The 22689-nt window shown below is 43.7% G+C and overlaps 1 protein-coding gene across 4 annotated transcripts in view; it reads right to left on the minus strand.

Moving 5' to 3' along the window:
* The window catches only part of LOC129864109 (protein PRRC2B-like), a 46411-nt gene that overhangs the window by 12660 nt on the left and 11062 nt on the right, over positions 1-22689 (minus strand). For 3 of the 4 annotated variants that reach the window (XM_055936709.1, XM_055936711.1, XM_055936708.1), the window contains exons 2-14: positions 21707-21883; positions 16552-16729; positions 8157-8259; positions 7985-8048; positions 7641-7784; positions 7108-7430; positions 6875-7011; positions 6534-6703; positions 6313-6400; positions 6037-6196; positions 4203-4548; positions 3835-3980; positions 1800-2004 (exon numbers count right to left, since the gene is read on the minus strand). In XM_055936709.1, the coding sequence (XP_055792684.1) occupies positions 1800-2004; positions 3835-3980; positions 4203-4548; positions 6037-6196; positions 6313-6400; positions 6534-6703; positions 6875-7011; positions 7108-7430; positions 7641-7784; positions 7985-8048; positions 8157-8259; positions 16552-16729; positions 21707-21821 (2179 nt within the window). In that variant the 5' untranslated portion in view covers positions 21822-21883. The remainder of the gene's footprint in view (positions 1-1799; positions 2005-3834; positions 3981-4202; positions 4549-6036; positions 6197-6312; positions 6401-6533; positions 6704-6874; positions 7012-7107; positions 7431-7640; positions 7785-7984; positions 8049-8156; positions 8260-16551; positions 16730-21706; positions 21884-22689) is intronic. The other variant, XM_055936710.1, reaches the window with a different exon arrangement.

Consider the following 22689-nt stretch of genomic DNA (forward strand, 5'->3'; position numbering starts at 1 on the left):
TTCCGCATCTGCGTCTCCCACAGAGTCAGTTTGGTTTTAAATGCCTTCACTGTACTGTACATATCAGAGATGACATGATCCCGACCCTGCAGCTGCAAGTTCATTGCATTCAGATGACTCGTAATGTCACACAGAAAAGCCATTTCACACAGAAACATTTCGTCTCGGAGTTGTGTTGTGTCTTTCCCTTTGCTGTCCAAGAACAGACAAATCTCCTCACGAAGCTCGAAACATCTTTGAAGCACCTTTCCCTGGCTTAGCCATCGCACCTCTGTGTGATAAGGCAAATCACCATGCTCCGTTTCTAACTCCGTCAGAAATGCCTTGAACTGGCGGTGATTCAAACCTTTGGCTCTGATAAAGTTAACTGTGCGCGTGATGATGCTCATTACATGCTCCATTTTCAAGGCTTTACCGCACAACGCTTCCTGGTGTATGATACAATGATAAGCTGTCAGCTCACCTGTCGCGTTTTCCTCTTGCATCTTTTCCCGTATCTTCGCCACCAGTCCGCTCCTGTGTCCACACATCGCAGGTGCTCCGTCGGTTGTCAAACCCACGAGTTTTTCCCAAGGCAGCTCCATCTCATTTACACATCTTGACACCTCTTCATACAAATCATGCCCCGTAGTTGTGCCATGCATAGGACGTAAAGCCAAAAACTCCTCTGTCACGCTTAGGCTGGAGTCCACTCCGCGGATGAAAATTGACAACTGGGCAATGTCAGAAATGTCGGTGCTCTCATCCACAGCCAAGGAATATGCAATGAAATCTTTTCCCTTTTTCACAAGCTGCTCTTTTAGATTGATGGACAACTGGTCTACTCTCTCGGCAATGGTGTTTCTGCTCAGACTCACATTTAAAAAGAGTTGCCTTTTTTCTGGGCAAACTTCGTCACAAACTTTAATCATGCAGTTTTTGATGAAATCCCCCTCTGTAAATGGCCGGGCTGATTTAGCGATCTCTTCTGCCAAAATAAAACTGGCCTTGACAGCAGCCTGGCCTTGTGATTTGGCTTTTTTGAACAGAGCCTGTCGAGATTTGAGGCCTCGTTTTAATTCCTCTGCCTTTTGTAGCCTTTGTTCCATGTCCATATTCTTGTTTTTGTCCGCGTGTTTCGTTTCATAATGTCGTCTCAGATTATACTCTTTCAGTACCGCCACACTTTCTCCACACAGAAGACACACAGGTTTTCCAGCTACCTCCGTGAACATATACTCCGACTCCCACCTTGTTTGAAACCCCCGGTTCTCAGTGTCCACCTTCCGTTTTGCCATTTTTGATGGGTATCTGAAAGTTAATTTTACTGTGATGCTGACGACTGCTGTGCCAATAAATATTGAAATGAAGCAGCCTACTGCTCGGTGCGTCACCGTTGCATTGTGGGAAATGTAGTATTGGTGCGTGTAAAAGATCTGCGGGCTGCCGGCTTGCTGCGGTCTGCGGGCCGGTTCTAATAATAAATCAAGATCATCCCAGGGGCCGTAAAAAACCTTCTCGCGGGCCGGATGTGGCCCGCGGGCCTTGACTCTGACATATGTGTTTTAAAGGGATCCCCTTACCATTCCCTTCAGTATAGGGTTTCCCAACCCTCTCCTCAGGACTCAACAAACTATTTCAAATTTTTGTTTTAACCCTAAACTGGCACACTTGATTCAATTAGTCAAAGGTCTGACGATTATTTGACTAATTGAATTAGGTGTGACAGTTAAACAAAAATGTGAAAAGTCTAGGGGGGGCTAAGGAGAGGGTTGGGAAACCCTGCTTTAGTACAACAAGACTATTTTCTCAGGTCTAACCTGAAGAGTGGACAGCGTTAGGGTAGTAGTCCACAGGGGAGCGGCCCTGGGCCATGCGGGGGTCCATGAAGGGGGGCATCATCATCCAGCGGGGGTCAAAGCCCAGCACGTGTGGGGGGTAGTAGCCCCTCTGGGGGTGGCTGGAGCCGGAGGGGGCGGGGTGGCCAGACTGCTGCTGCCAGTGCTGCATCTTATACACTTGCTCCTGAGAGTGGGAGGGACACAGAGCAGAAACTTATTTAGTATAAACACTGGTACAATTATTCACCTCACATAAATAAATAAAAAAGTGACTAGATGCAGTTAACCTGTTTGGGATAGGGGGCAGCATTTTCACTTTTGCATGAAATGTGTGCCCAGAGTAAACTGCCTGCTACTCTGTCCGAGATGCTAATATATGCATATTATTAGTAGTATTGGATAAAAAAAACTCTGACGTTTCTAAAACTGTTTGAATGATGTCTGAGTATAACAGAACTCATATGGCAGGCAAAAACCTGAGAAAAATCCAGCCAGGAAGTGGGAAATCTGAGGTTTGTAGTTTTTCAAAGCTTGGCCTACCGAATACACAGTGTCTATGGGGTTAAGTTTCACTTCCCAAGGCTTCCACTAGATGTCAACCGTCTTTAGAAACTTGTTTTAGGCTTCTGCTATAAAGGAGGGGCTCATGAGACCTGTTTGAGTCAGTGGTCTGGCAGAGTGTCTCAGGCTCGTGACGCACGCTCCCGACAGAGTTACCTCTCGTTCCAGTGCTTTGCTACAGACGATGGAATTCTCCGGTTGGAACATTATTGTTGATTTATGTTAACATCCTAAAGATTGATTCCATACATCGTTTGATATGTTTCTACGACCTGTAACGGAACCTTTTGAGTGTTTGTCTGGACCTAGTGCTCATGAAGATGGATTACTGGGCTGAACACGCTAACAACTAGTGGCTATTTGGACATAAATGATGGACTTTATGGAACAAATCAGTCATTTATTGTCAAACTGGGATTCCTGGGAGTGCATTTTGATGAAGATCATCAAAGTGAATATTTATCATATTATTTCTAACTTCTGTTGACTCCAACACGGCGGAAATATATTTGGCTGGATTTGACTGGATTGGGCTCTGAGCGCCGTACTCAAATTATGCTTTTTCCGTGAAGATTTAAAAAAATCTGACACAGCGGTTGCATTAAGGAGAAGTCTATCTTTAATTCTGTGAATAACACTTGTATCTTTTATCGATGTTTATTATGAGTATTTCTGAGATTTCTGTGGCTATCTGTAAGATCACCGGATGTTTTGGAATCAAAACATTACTGGACGTAACGCGCCAATGTAAACTGAGATTTTTGGATATAAATTTTCACATTATCGAGCAAAACATACATGTATTGTGTAACATGATGTCCTATGAGTGTCATCTGATGAAGATCAAAGGTTAGTAATTCATTTTATCTATATTTCTGCTTTTTGTGACTCCTATCTTTGGCTGGAAAATGGCTGTGTGTTTTTTTGACTTGGCTCTGAACTAACATAATCATATGTTGTGCTTTCGCTGTAAAACCTTTTTGAAATCGGACACGATGGGTAGATTAACAAGATGTTTATCTTTCATTTGCTGTATTGAACTTGTTAATGTGTGAAAGTTACATATTTCAAAACAAAAAAATATTTTTTAATTTCCCGCACTGCCTTTTCAGCGGAATGTTGTCGAGGGGTTCCACTAGCGGAACGCCTGCGCTAGAAAGGTTAAAGACCTTTTGGAACTGTACTATAAGCAGTGAGTGGGTCTTTTATTCCTGTTTTGTTGTGTATCCTATTGCTACGTATCCACCACTGAACTAAATAGAAAATGACACAAGCACACCCTTCATAATACCCTCCCCTTTCCAGTCAAGAAGGACAGTCGCTACGGAAAACACCTGCTCATGTGAACTCTGACGGGCCTTTCTAGTGCCGCTGGGCGCTAATCCTGGCAGGAATTAGGGAGGGGGATTAGGGGCTCGAGGGAACGGGCTGTTGCGTCGGCCGGGCGGCTCACCTGCTGCTGCTTTTGGAAGCGGGGCGGTAGGGGAGAGTTGGATTCGGCCCCGGCATCGTCCTCGCTGCGGTAGGAGGCGAAGCCCGAGGTGGCCTTGTCCCTGTAGTCCTGCTGTCTGGGGGAGTGCTCCAAGAGACACTCAGCGTCTGGGACAGGAGAGGAGAGGGAGCGGGATATAATCCTACTTTTACTTAACTACCTCTGTAAACCATTCAGTAAAATGCTCCATTTCAACAATAAGTGAACACACACACATATATATAAATAACTCTGAGAAGGTTATTGTTGCAATTGCAAATGAGTATTTTCTCATTGGCCAACCTGGATAAATGTTTATTAAACAAACAGTAATAGCAGATTGGTGTTACCTTTGGTGCCGTACTGCCAGCTCTCTGGGTGGTTTTTGCTCTCTCTTCCAGGGGACAGTGCTGCCTCCTTGCTCTCCCCGTCCTTTGCTTCCTCCTCAGACCTCGACAACTGCCTCTCCATCTTCCCAAACTTCTCATCTAGCCTCTTGAGCTTCTCGGCACATGCGGCCAGTCTTTCCTCGCGGGCACGCCTCTCCTCCTCCTCCCTACGTCGGCGTGCTCTCTCCACAGCCTCTGAGAGCTCAGGGGAAACAAACTTGCCCCGGGCTGGGACCTGGCGCTCCTCCTGGTCTTCCAGGGGCTCACCCTGTTGGGCCATGCCCAGCCCGGAGCTCTTCTGCTGTGCCTGTGGACGGCACAGAGGTGTTACCATGGGAAGGACTCTCCATGATTTGGGTTCTGTGCTCAATGGACTCATGAATAGTCTTCTCTAAGCTACAGGTGTACAGTATATACAGCGCACTGGGAAAATATTCAGACACCTCGAATATTTTGCTACGTTAAAGCCTTCTAAAATTGATTAAATTGTTCATCTACACACAATACCCCATTTTGACAAAGAAAAAACAGGTTCTAATTTTTTGCAACTGTATTATAAATCGCATTTACAAAAGTATTCAGACCCTTTAATCAGTACTTTGTTGAGGCAACTTTGGGCACTCTGGAGCAGGTTTTCATCAAGGATCCCTCTGTACTTTGGGCCATTCATATTTCCCTCAATCAAGACTAGTCTCCAAGTCCCTGCAGCTGAAAACATCCCCTACATGCTTCAGTAGGGATGGTGTCAGGTTTCCCCCAGATGTGAGGCTTGGCATTCAGGCCAAAGAGTTCTATCTTGGCTTCATCAGACCAGAATCTTGTTTCTCATGGTCTGAGAGTATTTAGGTACCTTTTGGCAAACTCCAAGCGGGCTGTCCTGTGCCTTTTTACTGAGGAGTTGCTACCCTCTGGCCACTACCCTAAAGGCCTGATTGGTGGAGTGCTGTAGGGAGGGTTGTCCTTCTGGAAGGTTCACCTCATCTCCACAGAGGAACTCCGGAGCTCTACCAGAGTGACCAACGGGTTCTTGGTCACCTCTCTGACTAAGGCCATTCTCCCCCGATTGCGCAGTTTGGCCGGGAGGGCAGCTCTAGGAAGAGTCTTGGTGGTTCCAAACTTCTTCCATTTGAGAATGATGGAGGCCACTGTGTTCTTGGGGACCTTCAATGCACCAGAAATGTTTTGGTACAATTCCCTAGATCTGTGCCTCGACACAATCCTGTCTCGGAGCTCTATGGACAATTCCTTCGACCTCATGACTTGGTTTTTGCTCTAACGTGCACTGTCAACTGTGGGACCTTACATAGACAGGTGTGTGCCTTTCCAAATCGTGTCCAATCAATTTAATTTACCAGAGGTGGATTCCAATCAAGTTGTAGAAACATCTCAAGGATGATCAATGGAAACAGTATGCACCTGATCTCTATTTCGAGTCTCATAGCAAAGGGTCTGAATACTTATGTAAATATGGTATCTGTTTTTATACTTTAAATACATTTACAAAAATTGTCATTATGGGGTATTGTGTGTAGATTAATCAATGTTTTTTGTCATCAATTTTAAAATAAGGCTGTAACGTAACAAAAAGTGAATCTCTCTCGTCCATTGCCTCAACTTTATATTGCCTTCCTTTCCCTGGTCTCCTCTATTTTATGAGCAGTGATATGTGAAATGACTGAACGGGTTCCTGCCATATTGCTTTCAACTCAAAGTCAGAGATCAGTGGTATTGAAGAGGCTAGGGGGACCAGGCAAGGTAGCAGTCTGAGGCATAGTGGACCCTGGTATGATCTTACCTGTGCTTCTCCAGAGGGGAACCTGCCATTGGTGTTCCTGTGGGCCATCTGCTCCTGGTAGGCAAGGTAAGCCTCCTCCTCAGGGCCCTCCTGGGGGTATGGCCCCTCTCCTGAGCTCAGGGATAACTGGCGCTCACGACGTTGGTTCTCCCATTCAGCCCTGGATCAGAGATGGACCCAGAAATCTCACCATCAGTCACTGCACTTAAAATGACAGAAATTGCACCGACAATATTAATTTAGTCACAAACACAAAGGGAGTGGGGGTAATCTCACCACATCTTGTTCTTTTCACCAGCGGCATGCTCCTCCTCATCATCACTGAACTTGAGTTTCTCGCCGTAATCGACTTCTTCATGGATACCTGGAACAGCAAGGGAGCATCATTTTAATTAAGGTCAAACTAGTTCCGTTGGAGCACATGTACAGAAATGTTGCCTTTGATGCATGTTGTTTCAGTCTTTGTATGATGACGATAATAACGGGAACCCCCCTACCTGCCCAGCCATCTTCACAGTCGTTGTCTAGCTCATCCAGATCCTTCAGGTCATCTGGGTTGATGATTGCCGGACGAGGGGGTCTGTCGCCAGGTCGACGGATGGGTCGGGAGGAGGGGTTGCGCAGGGGCCCGCGGATGAAGCGGTTTTCTCCTCTTCCCACCTCGCCACTACAAGGAGAATAGGAACATGGGGAGGTGAGAGGTCTGCATTTATTTTTTTTGCTAAGTAAAATAAATCATTCCCATCATTTGTATTATCCTTTTTAAATCGTTCATGATCATTTTAACTGAGCATTGCTCACACTTCCAGACAGTGGGCATATGCAGGTGACTACTTACTTGACAGGCTCTTGGTTGTTATTGGGGTAGGGCTGCCTGAAGGTGGGCCTGTTGTCAAAGCGGACTGGGGCGACCACAGTGACAGGGCCAGTGTGTTCAGCAGTGCCGGGAGCTTCACAAGTCTCTTTGGGGCACATCTGAAAACCAATGGCCAAAAAGCATAGTCAGAACAGAATCTTGCATTATGGTGTCATAAAGTGAAAATAAATGGAGAGTAGTACTGCGCTACATACAAAGGCAGGCAGCATGTCGTGGTAGGTGGTGGTGGTAGGGTGGTGATGGCTCAGGGCAGGGGGGGCGGGCCTGCGGAGTGGCTGGGCGGGGCGCAGAGAGATCTCCTTGGGCTCCGGGGCTGGAGGGGCGCTGACAATGGTGGCAGTGGTGGGACTGACCATGGGGGCAGAGAGAATAGAGGAGGCAGAGGGGGGAAGAGGAGGGGGGGAGCTCCCAGTTTCAGCCCCGCCGCTGGCCTTGCCCTCGGTCTCTGAAGGCAGGCAGGCCGGCAGGGATGAGGGCACAAGGTTCCTCCCACCACCCTCCCTCCAACTTGTCACATCTGGAGAGACAAGAGGAAAACGAATTTGAGAAAAGAAGGCCGTGGCATAAGAGTTAAGTGGTGAAATTGCAGCGTATTTGTTTTAAAGTATGTGCACAATTTTCCCATGGCACTTGTTCGATTATTAGCAAATATGCTGCGAGGCATTTGGGCCACTTTTGAACTTCAGTCAATTTTTGTGCCACCACCGCCATTGTTCACTGGACTCACTCTGGGGGCGGAGGCTTGGTCCGGGCCCATACGACGGATCGAAGGTGCTTCTTTCCTTGCCAGCCTTGTCCTGTTCCCCAGCAGCCTTCAGCGTTGGAAATTCCTCGTGAGAGAAGGGCTGCAGTCGGTTTGAGGCCCTTAAACCTGCCATTGCCATGAAAACAAGTGGCACAGCTGTCAGTCAGAGAAGTAAAAAATAAAACAGAGGCTGCTGGAGAATCATTATGAGGTGTGGTGGAGACATGCAGTAAATTGGAGCATGTCAGAGGTCTGATAGCAAATCCATCAAAAGTTGATCACAGTCACAGTGATTTTAAGCAGTTGGGTTTCCGATTCCAACTCACCATCTAGTTCTACGGCCTTTCCATTTAGATGGGCCCATTGCTTTGGTCCACTTGTGTTTGTGCTCTGTAGAAAGGAAGGAATTTTATTTAACTTGAAAAACACAATTCCAATAAAAACAATACAATGTGAAACCGCAAGCTGTAGAAGATAAAAAGTAGAGGCCAAACCCACCTCTTGACTGGCTACCGGTGTGGTCTTCTGGAGATTGGAGACAGATTTCTGTAAAGCCAGCTGCGGCTGCAACTCCGGCAGCTGTTGTGTTGATGCAATGGAACTGAGGGAGGAGACAGAGGGAACCATCACTCCATCAGCTCAGGACAGAACACAGAGGCAGACTAGATGCATACACATCTTGTGCCAAGACACATACTGTGCACAGTATCACTTCGGCACATTACAGAACTTGGACACATAACCCAGCAAGAATCTCTTGGAGAATTTAGAAATAAATAGTACACCCACTTCTCGCGTACCAGGCATTATTACAAAAATACTCACTTTTTTCTGCTGTCTGGAATTGAATGACTAGTGTGAGAAATGTGATGTACCTGCTATGCAAATGACACTAAATAAAAAGTAGCACCCTAATGCTGTTTTTATAATTGCCATATGTTTGGTGTTCATGCAACATTGCCATATACTCATTAGTCATCCTGCTCGCACTCCTCCAGCCACCCACACTAAACAATAGAGTGGTCACTTCCCACCACTCAACTCCCACACAATCAGCTCTACGGACTGCATGTCAGCTAACCTTGAGGTAGCAAACAAACGCCCCTCAAGTCTGCGACACAAAGACGAAAGACTATCTTTCCTGCAACTGCACTTGGGACAAAGTGTTTGAACGCATCCATACAAAAAGTGCACAGACACACTCTGCAGGAAAGTGTACAGAAACAAACTCCAACAAATTGTGTACCAGGTGAACAAAAACCCATTTCCTTGCTCATCAATGCCACTATCCCCCTATTCTTGCATCATCCGGCTAATGTTACCTATTGGTTGTGCAAGAGATTATATGTTCTCAGAATACAAAACACATTGATTTCATGAAAGATGTTGCATCATGGGAATACATTAATCCAAGAGTGCATCTCAGTCTATTATGGTTTCTTTTCCTCATCTCCACTAATTTACCTGCACGGGACTGGAACAACTGAATAGGTGACCGAAATTCATGCAAAACACTTCAGATCAGTAGCTAGGTTTCCATCCAACTGGCGACAGTTTCATGCGAATGTTCTATAATCTGCATAAAAGCAATATGCACATATTCCCACCAGAGATGTACAGTTGAAGACATAAGTTCACATACACTTAGGTTGGAGTCATTAAAAATAGTTTTTCAACCACTCCACAAATTTCTTGTTAACAAAATATAGTTTTGGCAAGTCGGTTAGGACATCTACTTTGTGCATGACACAAGAAATGTTTCAAACAATTGTTTACAGACAGATTATTTCACTGTATCACAATTCCAGTGGGTCACATACACTAAGTTGACTGTGTCTTTAAACAGCTTGGAAAATTCCAGAAAATGATGTCATGGCTTTAGAAGCTTCTGATAGGCTAATTGACATAATTTGAGTCAATTGGAGGTGTTCCTGTGGATGTATTTCAAGGCCTACCTTCAAACTCAGTGCCTCTTCGCTTGACATCATGGGAAAATCTAAAGAAATCAGCCAAGACCTCAGAAAAAAATTGTAGACCACCACAAGTCTGGTTCATGCTTGGGAGCAATTTCCAAACGCCTGAAGGTACCACGTTCATCTGTACAAACAATAGTACGCAAGTATAAACACCATGGGACCACGCAGCCGTCATACCGTTCAGGAAGGAGATGCGTTCTCCGAGAGATGAACGTAATTTGGTGCGAAAAGTGAAAATCAATCCCAGAACAGCAGCAACAGACATTGTGAAGATGCTGGAGGAAACAGGTACAAAAGTATCTATATCGAGTCCTATATCGACATAACCTGAAAGGCCGCTCAGAAAGGAAGAAGCCACTGCTCCAAAACCGCAATAAAAAAAAAACTGACTACGGTTTGCAACTGCACATGGGGACAAAGATCGTACTTTTTGGAGAAATGTCCTCTGGTCTGATGAAACAAAAATAGAACTGTTTGGCCATAATGACCATCGTTATGTTTGGAGGAAAAAGGGGGAGGCTTGCAAGCCAAAGAACACCATCCCAACCGTAAAGCACAGGAGTGGCAGCATCATGTTGTGGGGGTGCTTTGCTGCAGGAGCCGCTGGTGCACTTCACAAAATAGATGGCAACATCAAGAAGGAAAATGATGTGGATATATTGAAACAACATCTCAAGACATCAGTCACGAAGTTAAAGCTTGGTCGCAAATTAGTCTTTTTGGCCCATTCTTCCTGTGGAAGACGACAGGAGGAGGAAGGAACAGGGAGCTCCGGTAAATTGACAGAACATTAAAATACGTCTGAAATAACGGGCACAAGGGCTTTGGGTGTCTCGAGAATAGACCCTGTATTGAGTAAAATCTAAATTTCAAATGGATTATTGCAAGCAGCAATACTTTAAATGTTTTTTCAGAAATCTCAAATGACCCCAAGCATACTTTCAAAGTTGTGGCAAAATGGCTCAAGGACAACAAAAGTCAAGGTATTGAGTGGCCATCACAAAGCTCTGACCTCAATCCTATAGAAAATTTGTGGGCAGAACTGAAAAAGCATCTGTGAGCAAGGAGGCCTACAAACCTGACTCAGTTACACCAGCTCTGTCAGGAGGAATGGGCCAAAATTCACCCAACTTATTGTGGGAAGCTTGTGGAAGGCTACCCAAAACGTTTGACCCAAGTTAAACAATTTAAAAGGCAATGCTACCAAATACTAATTGAGTGTATGTAAACTTCTGATGATGAAATAAAGCTGAAATAAATAATTCTCTCTACTATTATTCTGACATTTCACATTCTTAAAATAACGTGCTGATCCTAACAGACCCAAGACAAGGAATTCTTACTCTGATTAAATGTCAGGAATTGTGAAAATCTGAGTTTAAATGTATTTGGCTAAGGTGTATGCAAACTTCCGACTTCAACTGTATATCCTTCAAATTGACTTGTGGATAAAAAGCTGTGTGAGATGGATGACATAGTACACAAAACATTTGCTGTTAAATTCCAATGTACTGAATTAAAGTAAAGTTAAAATGCAATAGAAAACAATTTAAAACTGTACTGATGGTTTTGTCACAAAAAAAGTGTTTTATAGTGAATGTCCCCACTGCGCTCTAGCCAACAGCTCGCAGATACAGTGCAGCTACCAAAATGAAGGACAAAAAAAGCAAGAATTTTTTAACGGCAGCCAAGCACCGATCATGTCACCAGAATGTGGTTGCATCAAACTGTATGCGTTCCGGGCAGAAGACCATTCATTTCATTGGGAGGCAATCCAGACCGCCGCGACTCATCTGTCCGACTCATCTGTCCGGACTAGCTTGCGTTGAGTGGCACTGCATGCAATGTGTCGCATGCGTTGTATTTTTGCCATGTGGTACCAGTAGTAAACCACAGAAGTAGTTTCTATCAAGCTCATCCCTTTGCATGTTCACAACCCTAACTTATTTCCTCTGTAGCTTAATAAAGTGCATGCTTTCCCGAGTCATAGCGGTAGGACCACAAAACATCAAATGACTCCAAGTTCACTTCGATATGGTTATTTTATACTGTAATGAAACAGGCAGAGAGCAGGTCTCGAACCCTCACCATTCTAGCCCGAGGTCCGGCGCGCTATCGACTGTTCCGCAAAAGCATGCTCGAGCGGCAGAGTCGATTTCCGCGCTTACAAACCCAGGGCCGTAACACTACTCCCTCATTTCAAAGAGCGCGTCCTCGTGCTAGCTTGCGACTCTACGTCTTACAGGAAAGCACTCACCGGCCAAGCACACGTACTGTCGTGGATGTAAGTTCCGATCACTTCTGACACCAATGTAATGAAACAGCAGGGAGCAGGTCTCGAACCCTCACCATTCTAGCCCGAGGTCCGGCGCGCTATCGACTGTGCTCGAGCGGCAGAGTCGATTTCCGCGCTTATAAACCCAAGGTCGTTACAATACATTTGTGCATGAAGGCATTTTCACCTCCATTGATCCCACCTTGTCTACTGTAATTTTCTTTTGTCGACATTTGGGAAAGTTACATTTGATGTTTCCTTTAGGCCTGTCATGACATTTTGTATCCGACATATACTCGCATAAAAAAGGTTGGATGTAAACCTGGTTACTGAGGATGAAGGTGATGACACAAGATCAGCCACTTCACATTGTGATGGTGTCCTAAATCTTTTGGCCGCCGTTTGCCGACTTCCTCTTCTCCCTGGACCTTTACTGAATCAATAACACTGCTTGACCAGTGTTCACTCAATACGATGTGCAAGTGTCATCCTCCCACGTCATACTTCCGGGGTCATGTCCCAGGTCTTTTGAATGGGCTTCAAGATTACAGCATCAAATATATGAAAATTAAAAAAGGTAATTTAAGAAATACAGTACCAGTAAAAAGTTTGGACATTTACTAATTTAAAGAGTTCTCTTTATTTTACACAATGTAGAATTATAGTGAAGACATCAAAACCATGAAATAACACATATGGAATCATGTAGTAAGCAAAAACGTTTGAATAATATAAAATATATTTTGATCTAAGTAGCCACCCTTTGCCTTGACAGCTTTGCACTCTTGGCATTCTCTCAACAAGCTTCACCTGGAATGGTTTTCCAACAGTCTTGAAGGAGTTCCCACATATGCTGAGCACTTGTTGGCTACTTTTCCTTCACTCTACAGTCTGACTCATCCCAAACCATCTCAATTGGGTTGAGGTCAGGTGATTGTGGAGGCCAGGTCATCTGATGCTGCACTCCATCACTCTCCTTGGTCAAATAACCCTTACACAGCCTGGAGGTGTGTGTTGGGTCATTGTCCTGTTGAAAAACAAATGATAGTCCCACTAAGCGCAAACCAGATGCTGGTTAAGAGTGCCTTGAATTCTAAATAAATCAGACACTGTCACAAGCAAAGCACCCCCACCTCCATGCTTCACGGTGAGAACCACACATGCAGAGATCATCTGTTCACCTACTCACACGGCAGTTGGAACAACAAAAAAAAAAAACTCACATTTGGACTCACCAGACCAAAAGGACAGATTTCCACCGGTCTAATGTCCATTGCTCGTGTTTTTTGGCCCAAGCTAGTCTCTTCTTATTATTGGTGTCCTTTAGTAGTGGTTTCTTTGCAGCAATTCCACCACAAAGGCCTGATTCACGCAGTCTCCGCTGAACAGTTGATGTTGAGATGTGTCTGTTACTTATACTTTGTGAAGCATTTATTTGGGCTGCTATTTCTGAGGCTGGTAACTCTAATGAACTTAATCCTCTGCAGCAGAGGTAACTCTGGGTCTTCCTTTCCTGTGGCGGTCCTCATGAAAGCCAGTTATCATAGCTCAATGGTTTTTGCGACTGCACTTGAAGAAACTTTCAAAGTTATTGAAATTTTCCTTATTGACTGACTTTCATGTCTTGATGATGGACTGATAATGATGGAGTCGTTTCTCTTTGCTTATTTGAGCTGTACTTGCCATAATATGGACTTGGTCTTTTACCAAATAGTGCCATCTTCTGTATACCACCCCTACCTTGTCACAACACAACAGATTGGCTCAAACACATTAAGGAAAGAAATTCCACAAATGTACTTTTAACACACCACACCTGTTAATTTAAATGCATTCCAGTCGACTACCTCATGAAGCTGGTTGAGATCATGCAAAGCTGTCATCAAGGCAAAGGGTGGCTACTTTGAAGAATCAAAAATATATTTAGATTTAACACTTTTTTGCTTACATGTGTTATTTCATAGTTTTGAAGTCTATTACTGTACAATGTAGAAAAATTGTAAAAAATCAATAAAAACCCTTGAATGATTAGGTGTGTCCAAAGTTGACTGGTACTGTATATAAAAAATGAAAACCTACAGGACGGTAAGAACCTGTTAGTTACAGGCCGTTTTATGTGTTTTATAATAGATTATGGTGTTGTTGTTTTTTTTACTGAACGTTGCCAGCCAGTACTTTTTGAAAATTTTAAATATATATTTTTGTAGACCTGCGTGGTTGAAAGATAGACATACAGCGCATTCAGAAAGTATTCAGTCCCCTTCACTTTCCACTTTGTTACATTACAGCCATACTCTAGAAAGTATTTAATTGTTCCCCCCCCCCAATCTACACACAATACCCCATAATGACAAAAAACTGGTTTAGAAATGTTTGCAAATTGATGGAAAGAAAAATATGAAGTATTATATTTACATAAGTATTCAGACCCTTTAATAACTTTGTTGATACACCTTTGCCAGTGATTACAGCCTCAAATCTTCTTGGGTATGCCACTACAAGCTTTGCACACCTGTATTTGGGGAGTTTCTCCCATTCTTCCCAAGTTCTGTCAGGTGGGTGGGGAGCAACTTTGCACAGCAATTTTCAGGTCCTTCCAGAGATGTTTGATAGGATTCAAGTCCAGGCTCTGGCTGGGCCACTCAAGGACATTCAGAGACTTGTCTGTGTGCTTAGGGTCGTTGTCCTGTTGGAAAGTGAACCTTCACCCCAGTCTGAGGTTCCGAGCTCTTTGCAGCAAGTTTATCAAGGATCTCTGTACTTGGCTCCGTTAATTTTTTCCTCGATCCGGAATAGTCCCTGCTGCTAAAAAACATCCCCATAGCATGATGCTGCCACCACCATGCTTCACTGTAGGGACGGTGCCATGTTTCCTTCACACGTGACGCTTGGCATTAAGGCCAAAGAGTTCAATCTTGGTTTCATCAGACCAGATAATCTTGTTTCTGATGGTCCTTTAGGTGTCTTTTGACAAGGGGGCTGTCATGTGCCTTTTACTGAGGAATGGCTTCCGTCTGGCCAATTTACCATAAAGACCTAATTGGTGGAGTGCTGCAGAGATGGGTGTCCTTCTGGAAGGTTCTCCCATGTCCACAGAGGAACTCCAGAGCTCTGCCACAGTGACCACCGGGTTCTTGGTCACCTCCCTGACCAAGAACCTTCTCCCCCGATTGCTCAGTTTGGCCGGGCTGCCAGCTCTAGGAAGAGTCTTGGTGGTTCCAAGCTTCTTCCATTTAAGAATGATGGAGGCCACAGTGTTCTTATGGAACTTCAATGCTGCAGACCTGTTTTGGTACCTTTCCCCAGATATGTGCCTCGACACAATCCTGTCTTGGTGCTCTACGGACAATTCCTTCAACCTCATTGCTTGGTTTTTGCTCTGTAGGACCTTACAGGTTTGTGCCTTTCCAAATCACGTCCAATAAATTGAAATTTACCACAGGTGGACTCCAATCAAGTTGTAGAAACTTCAAGGATCAATGGAAACAGGATGCACCTGTGCTCAATTGAGTCTCACAGCAAAGGGTCTGAATACTTATGTAAATAAGGTCTCTGTGCAAATGTATTAACTAAAAAATAAAAATCTAAAAACCTGTAATGTCAACTATGTTGAAAACCGACATATTGTAAGTAACTTCACTTTAAAGCTAGATCTTAAATGACCGCGTTATGACGGCACATTTCTTTAGGCTCATTCTTAGCCTACAAAATGAGGAATAGGTTAGTAAAATAGACGACGTTGGGAAATGAACACCCGCCAAATTTGGGTAGATTTTGGCATTGCTGGGTAAGAATGTCTTTCACCAGCCACAACCGGTGTCACAACCGCACACCACATGTAATCATGCCAACCCAAGACTTCCATATCTGGATTCTTCACCTGCGGTGCCACTCGGACAGCTGATGAAACTCTGGTCTTGCACAACCAAAGAATCTGTCAGAAACAGTCTCAGGAAAGCTCATCTGAGTGCTCGTCATCCTCACTAGGGTCTTGACCTGATTGCAGTTCGGCGTCGTAACTGACTTCAGTGGGCAAATGCTCATCTTCGACGGCCAATTCCTGGAAGCTGAAAATGTCCTAGTTCTTCCATGGCCTGCATGCTCAGCAGACATGTCACCCAATGAGCATGTTTTGGATGCTCTGGATCGATGGTGTACAACGTGTTCCACTTCCCGCTAATATCCAGCAACTTCGTACAGCCATTGAAGAGTCGGACAACATTCCACGGGCCACAGTCAACAGCCTGATCAACTCTATGTGAAGGAGATGTGCTGCGCTACATGAGGCAAATTGTCATCAAACCAGATACTGACTGGTTTCCTGATCCACGCCACTACCTTTTTATAAAAAAGGTATCGGTGACCAACAGATGCATATCTGTATACCCAGCCATGTAAAATCTATAGATTAGTGCCTATTGAATTTATTTAAATTGACTGGTTTGCTTATTTGAATTGTAACTGAGTAAAATGTTAGAAATTGTTGCGTTTATATTTTTGTTCAGTGTACATCAGTTGCTGATTGAAATGGCAAAATTGCTGTCTAGAGATGTTCAATCTCCAAGAAACAGTTGGATGTAACGGAATTAATCTGTTATTCAGACCACCTTCCCCAGTGTCCATCCCGGGCTCTCTCACCCACCTCTTTTGATCGGGTTGTTCCTGCTTGTTTGCCCATCCTGTTCCGTCTTTGGGCACGATAATCACGTTGGGGTCGTTTCCTTTGTTCTCGGACTTCAGGCTCGGCAGGTGAGCGGGTGGGGGCATGCGCCGGGCTGCGGCCACTTTGCCAAGACTCTGTAAGCCATGTCGTGGAACTGCTGGGAGGAAGAGGGGAGGAGAAAGAGGCGAGAGAAGGATGGATAGTGGGAGTAAGAGTGGACACAGACAGAGGGGAGGATAGAGGTGGGAATAAAGCTCTTTGCAAATTTTTTGTATTGGTCAACTTTCATGAGCCAAGCCAAATCAAATCCTTGCACATATGAGTTTAAAACACAGAAGCAGACCTGGGTTCAAATATCTTAATTACTTGAACATACATTTCGAAGTATTAAAACATATTTTATTTAAAAAGACAAGTAGTTGAATATTGGAATGCATTTGGAAATACATTCCCATGTTAGTAGTTGATTCGGGACATATTTGAAAGTTCTCAAATACACATTTCCCTCTCTCGGTGAAAAACTATGCCTATATCTTACTCAACAATTTAAGTCAATAAGTCATCATTTTAGTTAAAGTATGATATATTTGTGGTTGAATTGGAAAATCCAAAGTGGTAACTTCAGATATTTTCCGTGCCAATGCAGCATTTCTCACCTATGATATCACGTGCTAATACTTTTGAGTCTGCGTTTCTTTTCAGGGCTGGGTTTTAATTGAACGTTACCATCCACCAGCATGGCATTGTTTATTAAAATCAGAAACACCTGCAAAGTTAGTCTTTGTGAGTTACAACTGAGCAATATAATAGATCATCTTTGGCTGAGCCAAACAGCTTTTAGCGGTAGCATCCACTTGGCCACCTGAGCCATCAAGCTAATTAAAATGTGTGGGAAAACTTGTGTTTTTGCACTTTTTTGTTTATAGCAGAAAGCTATACATTTCATTATATGAACATATACAAAACTAGACATAACATACAAAGTGATGCAAGTAATTTCCTATGTTCAATGACCTGGTGCAGACAGTATCAGTGATGCTATTTGGCAGGCTCAGTCAGTCCTGATCCCGCTGTAGTGTGAGAACTGCCAATCCACTCAGTTAAGGCTAATACAAAACAATTTGCATTACATTTAGGGGCATGTCATTAATACAAAGAAACTAAATAATGACCATAAACTAATCTAAGTCTTGACCTACTGTCTTTAGCCCTCAAGTAAAGTGGACAATGAGAACACTCCATAACCCTACTGTATATACAGTGGGGCAAAAAAGTATTTAGTCAGCCACCAATTGTGCAAGTTCTCCCACTTAAAAAGATGAGGCCTGTAATGTTCATCATAGGTACACTTCAACTATGACAGACAAAATGAGAAAAATCCAGAAAATCACATTGTAGGATTTTTAATGAACTTATTTGCAAATTATGGTGGAAAATAAGTATTTGGTCACCTACAAACAAGCAAGATTTCTGGCTCACAGACCTGTAACGTCTTCTTTAAGAGGCTCCTCTGTCCTCCACTCGTTACCTGTATTAATGGCACCTGTTTGAACTTGTTATCAGTATAAAAGACACCTGTCCACAACCTCAAACAGTCACATTCCAAACTCCACTATGGCCAAGACCAAAGAGCTGTCAAAGGACACCAGAAACAAAATTGTAGACCTGCACCAGGCTGGGAAGACTGAATCTGCAATAGGTAAGCAGCTTGGTTTGAAGAAATCAACTGTGGGAGCAATTATTAGGAAATGGAAGACATACAAGACCACTGATAATCTGCCTCGATCTGGGGCTCCACGCAAGATCTCACCCCGTGGGGTCAAAATGATCACAAGAACGGTGAGCAAAAATCCCAGAACCACATGGGGAGACCTAGTGAATGACCTGCAGAGAGCTGGGACCAAAGTAACAAAGCCTACCATCAGTAACACATTACGCCGCCAGGGACTCAAATCCTGCAGTGCCAGACGTGTCCCCCTGCTTAAGCCAGTACATGTCCAGGCCCGTCTGAAGTTTGCTAGAGAGCATTTGGATGATCCAGAAGAAGATTGGGAGAATGTCATATGGTCAGATGAAACCAAAATAGAACTTTTTAGTAAACTCAACTCGTCGTGTTTGGAGGACAAAGAATGCTGAGTTGCATCCAAAGAACACCATACCTACTGTGAAGCATGGGGGTGGAAACATCATGCTTTGGGGCTGTTTTTCTGCAAAGGGACCAGGACGCCTGATCCGTGTAAAGGAAAGAATGAATGGGGCCATGTATCGTGAGATTTTGAGTGAAAACCTCCTTCCATCAGCAAGGGCATTGAAGATGAAACGTGGCTGGGTCTTTCAGCATGACAATGATCCCAAACACACCGCCCGGGCAACGAAGGAGTGGCTTCGTAAGAAGCATTTCAAGGTCCTGGAGTGGCCTAGCCTGTCTCCAGATTTCAACCCCATAGAAAATCTTTGGAGGGAGTTGAAAGTCCGTGTTGCCCAGCAACAGCCCCAAAACATCACTGCTCTAGAGGAGATCTGCATGGAGGAATGGGCCAAAATAGCAGCAACAGTGTGTGAAAACCTTGTGAAGACTTACAGAAAACGTTTGAGGGTATATAACAGAGTATTGAGAAACTTTTGTTATTGACCAAATACTTATTTTCCACCATAATTTGCAAATAAATTCATTAAAAATCCTACAATGTGATTTTCTGGAATTTCTTTTCTCATTTTGTCTGTCATAGTTGAAGTGTACCTATGATGAACATTACAGGCCTCTCTCATCTTTTTAAGTGGGAGAACTTGCACAATTGGTGGCTGACTAAATACTTTTTTGCCCCACTGTATACTGCATAATATGAATGAAGTATTTAGGATATAACACAATTAGGCTTCAGTGGTAAGATTTTAAATACACTTTTTTTTGTGGGGGGTGCACATGACTACGCCACTGCTTAGAAGAAAAAAATATTTTGGCACTTCATTTGCCAACTTGCTATCTAAGTGGCTAGTCTGCAAGATCAAGCTTCTTGGTTACAGCAGAGACTGCCCTTTGGCCTCAGTCGTCCACAGTGAAATTAACAATTCACATGTGCGAACCAGATTAAATGGAGAAAAAAATAATTCCAGCTAATTAATTAATTAATTAAATAACAGTGTGAAAAAGACTTCAGTTGTTAGTTAAAGTGTTCCCCACCTCTCCCAGAGGAAACCATGGGACTCCCCAGCCAGCATTACTGCTACACTTCTCCATCCCCAGTTCTGAAAACTGACATCTGCGCAAACATTGGCCCCAGACCACGAAATAAGCTAGCAACCCACTTGGAGAAAGCGCAGTGCAGCCGTTAGACCATACAGGAAGACCATACTACATAACGCTTTTTTTCTGTCTTTTCTAGGCTCCAAAGCTCTGACATGTCAACAATTTTGTATTTTAATCTGTAACATATATTGGTGTAAAGCTGCCAGTCATTTGTGGAGATACATCATCCGACATGCGAGAGTCCCATGCACAGCCAGGCAGGGTTGGTCGTCTCATGCAGACAAATAGTTGAAAGATGAATGGTCCAGGATGAACCCTCCGATGCCAATAACATACATGACCTGGGCAATGCTGAAGAGAGGAGCGAAGACCAGCGCCCTGCAGCCTGTTCCCTTCAGGAAGGCAGAAGGGACCCTCCTTACATATGATCTTACTGACAGTCAACCACACTGTTGTAACTCTCCTCTTCGCCCCTTTGCTCAGAGATTGCAATCTTGTTTTCACAACATCACAAGGATTGACTGTCACAGCTGCAGTAGAGCCAGCCAGACAAAGAGCAAGTCCCAATAAAAGGGTGCCGATTCATCTCGAGAGGGCTGGCCCTGCCAGTGGAGTTGGGTGAACAGTGGGAAGTCGACCAAGGAGACAGGAACATCTCTTATGAGGGTGGCCCCGAGCCCTGCTCCCAGGCAATATGGGTAGCAGACACCGCCCTCACTGTAGGGCTAGTACCCACGTTGTAGGACCTGCTCAGAAGGTAGATCGTAGTGGTCAGTAGATCAAGTGCAGATGAGCTAAATGTCAAATTAAATATTTTGTTCTTGTATGTAAAAGTATCGTCTGTCTCATAGCCGTGAAACTTGCTGAACCCCCACTTTTAACCATCAAATTATCATAAGGCATTGGATAATTAGTCAAGCTTCACTTATTTTTAAGCTAGTCTGTATAGAGAAAAATAAAATAATAATATATACATATATATATATAACCACTTTAACATTGTAAAATTGCATGTGCAATGATTGCATTTTGGAACCCCACTCCCCCTAGATGAATGGTTTTGACCACTGGACTGGTGCAGCTAGAAAACACAAGTGTCTATCTCATAACTGTTGTTACATTTTTATTGGTGTTTCTTTTCGTATCTGATGTGCTCAGGGTGTTGTTACATATCATTTGCGGCATTCATCATGAGCAAAGCCATTGTAGCCCATCATTTCACTTCCTCCTAACTGTGAGAACCATGGCAAGAGCCAGGGCTGACTTGGCATTACTGTAGCGCAGCCGAATAGCCTGCCAGCAGCCAAGGTTGCACCATGTCCATTACAATGTAGAAAGACGTGGTCCAAACCATTCAACAGTTTGGCTATCCATATTACCAGAGCGTCATCTTATTATTTCTATGGCGGTTTCGCGCCCACAATTTATGGAAGATGCCAAAACTTAGATTGCAAAGTCAAAGATACTGGTTTCCACTAGCCATCTGTGGCTAAGTTTTCCCTTGATTGCTTATGACAAATCCAGCTCCAGAATCAGCCACAGCCTAGACAGCGAATTCTTTGAATAGGGTGTAGCAACAAAATATACTTGCTTGCTAGATAAGGTTAGCATGCTAGCTAGCTACACTGACAGAAGTCAGTGCTCTATTTGTTGTTATTTCTCCACGCCATGTGGAAATCACCACAGCGTTCCTACCCCCAATTCGTGAATATATTTTTAGCAGCCTGCATCATCCTTGGGAGGTGGAAGTTAAACGAGAATTTCCGCTATAGGACAGAAATTAAGTTGAAATAGGAGGCATTGCCCTATGATGGGGGCCTTTAAGTAAGAAATATTTGAACCCAGGTCTGCACACAAGTACTTGAAAAAGAATGGACAATGACTTACCTGCAGTTTTCTGAGTTTCTATAGACTTTCCCTTGTACTTATCAAATAGGCTGAGTGAGGAATACTTGCTTTTCCCATCCTTGGACTTGGTTATTTGCCCCAAACGATCGGACATTGCGATGTAATGTCATCGAGTATGGAAATGTTTCTATGCGCCTCTTGCTGTGCCTTCTTTTACTGAAGAGAGAAAAGAGGAAACTGTTAGCGCACAAGTCACACCAGCTTAGAATTGGAAAGAACGTAATATATTACTATTCAATCTATTCTAAAGTGTGACAAAAAAGTCAACATACCAATCTTAATTCAATTACCCAAATGCAATGTTTAGGTTAATCGAGGTAATTTGTAAAGTATCTATGCATAGATAAACAGCGCGTAGCAGCAGTAGAAAAACAAAGGGGGGGGGGGTTCAACGCAAATAGTAAGGTGGAAATTTGATCAGTTTAGTTGTTTAGCAGTCTTCTGGCTTTTTTTCCCCCTGAAAGAAGCCAAATCCCCTTTGTTGTTTCCTTGACACGATACTAACGAGTATCGCTGGCCCTAACTGTGATGAGGCCTATTGTAAATTCTGATCTGGAAACTGTGTTACCCGATGTGAAAGAACATGAATCTACAAAAATAGATACCGGTAGGCCTGCTGAGTGGTCTGACTGATGAACCAGACATTGATGCTACTACCTCTTATTAAAAGTAACTTAGTAGGCTTAACATTACATGAATCCCACTTCAGGATTCAGCATTGCTACTAGGGTCTTAAAATACATATTTTTTGCAGCTGCTAAATGAATATAGGGAAAACACTGACGTCACATCATCTCAATACAGTGCTCAACGAGTGCACTGCATTTACGGTGATATTTTTGCAATGAGCGGACATAGCTAACATTTTCTGAACATTTGAGAAATGTATCTGATCTACCCCATTCCTTCCTATTAGGGCTGACCCATTAGTTGACTGGTCGATTGTTTGGTCGACCAAGATT

Source organism: Salvelinus fontinalis, chromosome 10, assembly GCF_029448725.1.
Source record: "Salvelinus fontinalis isolate EN_2023a chromosome 10, ASM2944872v1, whole genome shotgun sequence".
NCBI classification, from domain to species: domain Eukaryota; kingdom Metazoa; phylum Chordata; class Actinopteri; order Salmoniformes; family Salmonidae; genus Salvelinus; species Salvelinus fontinalis.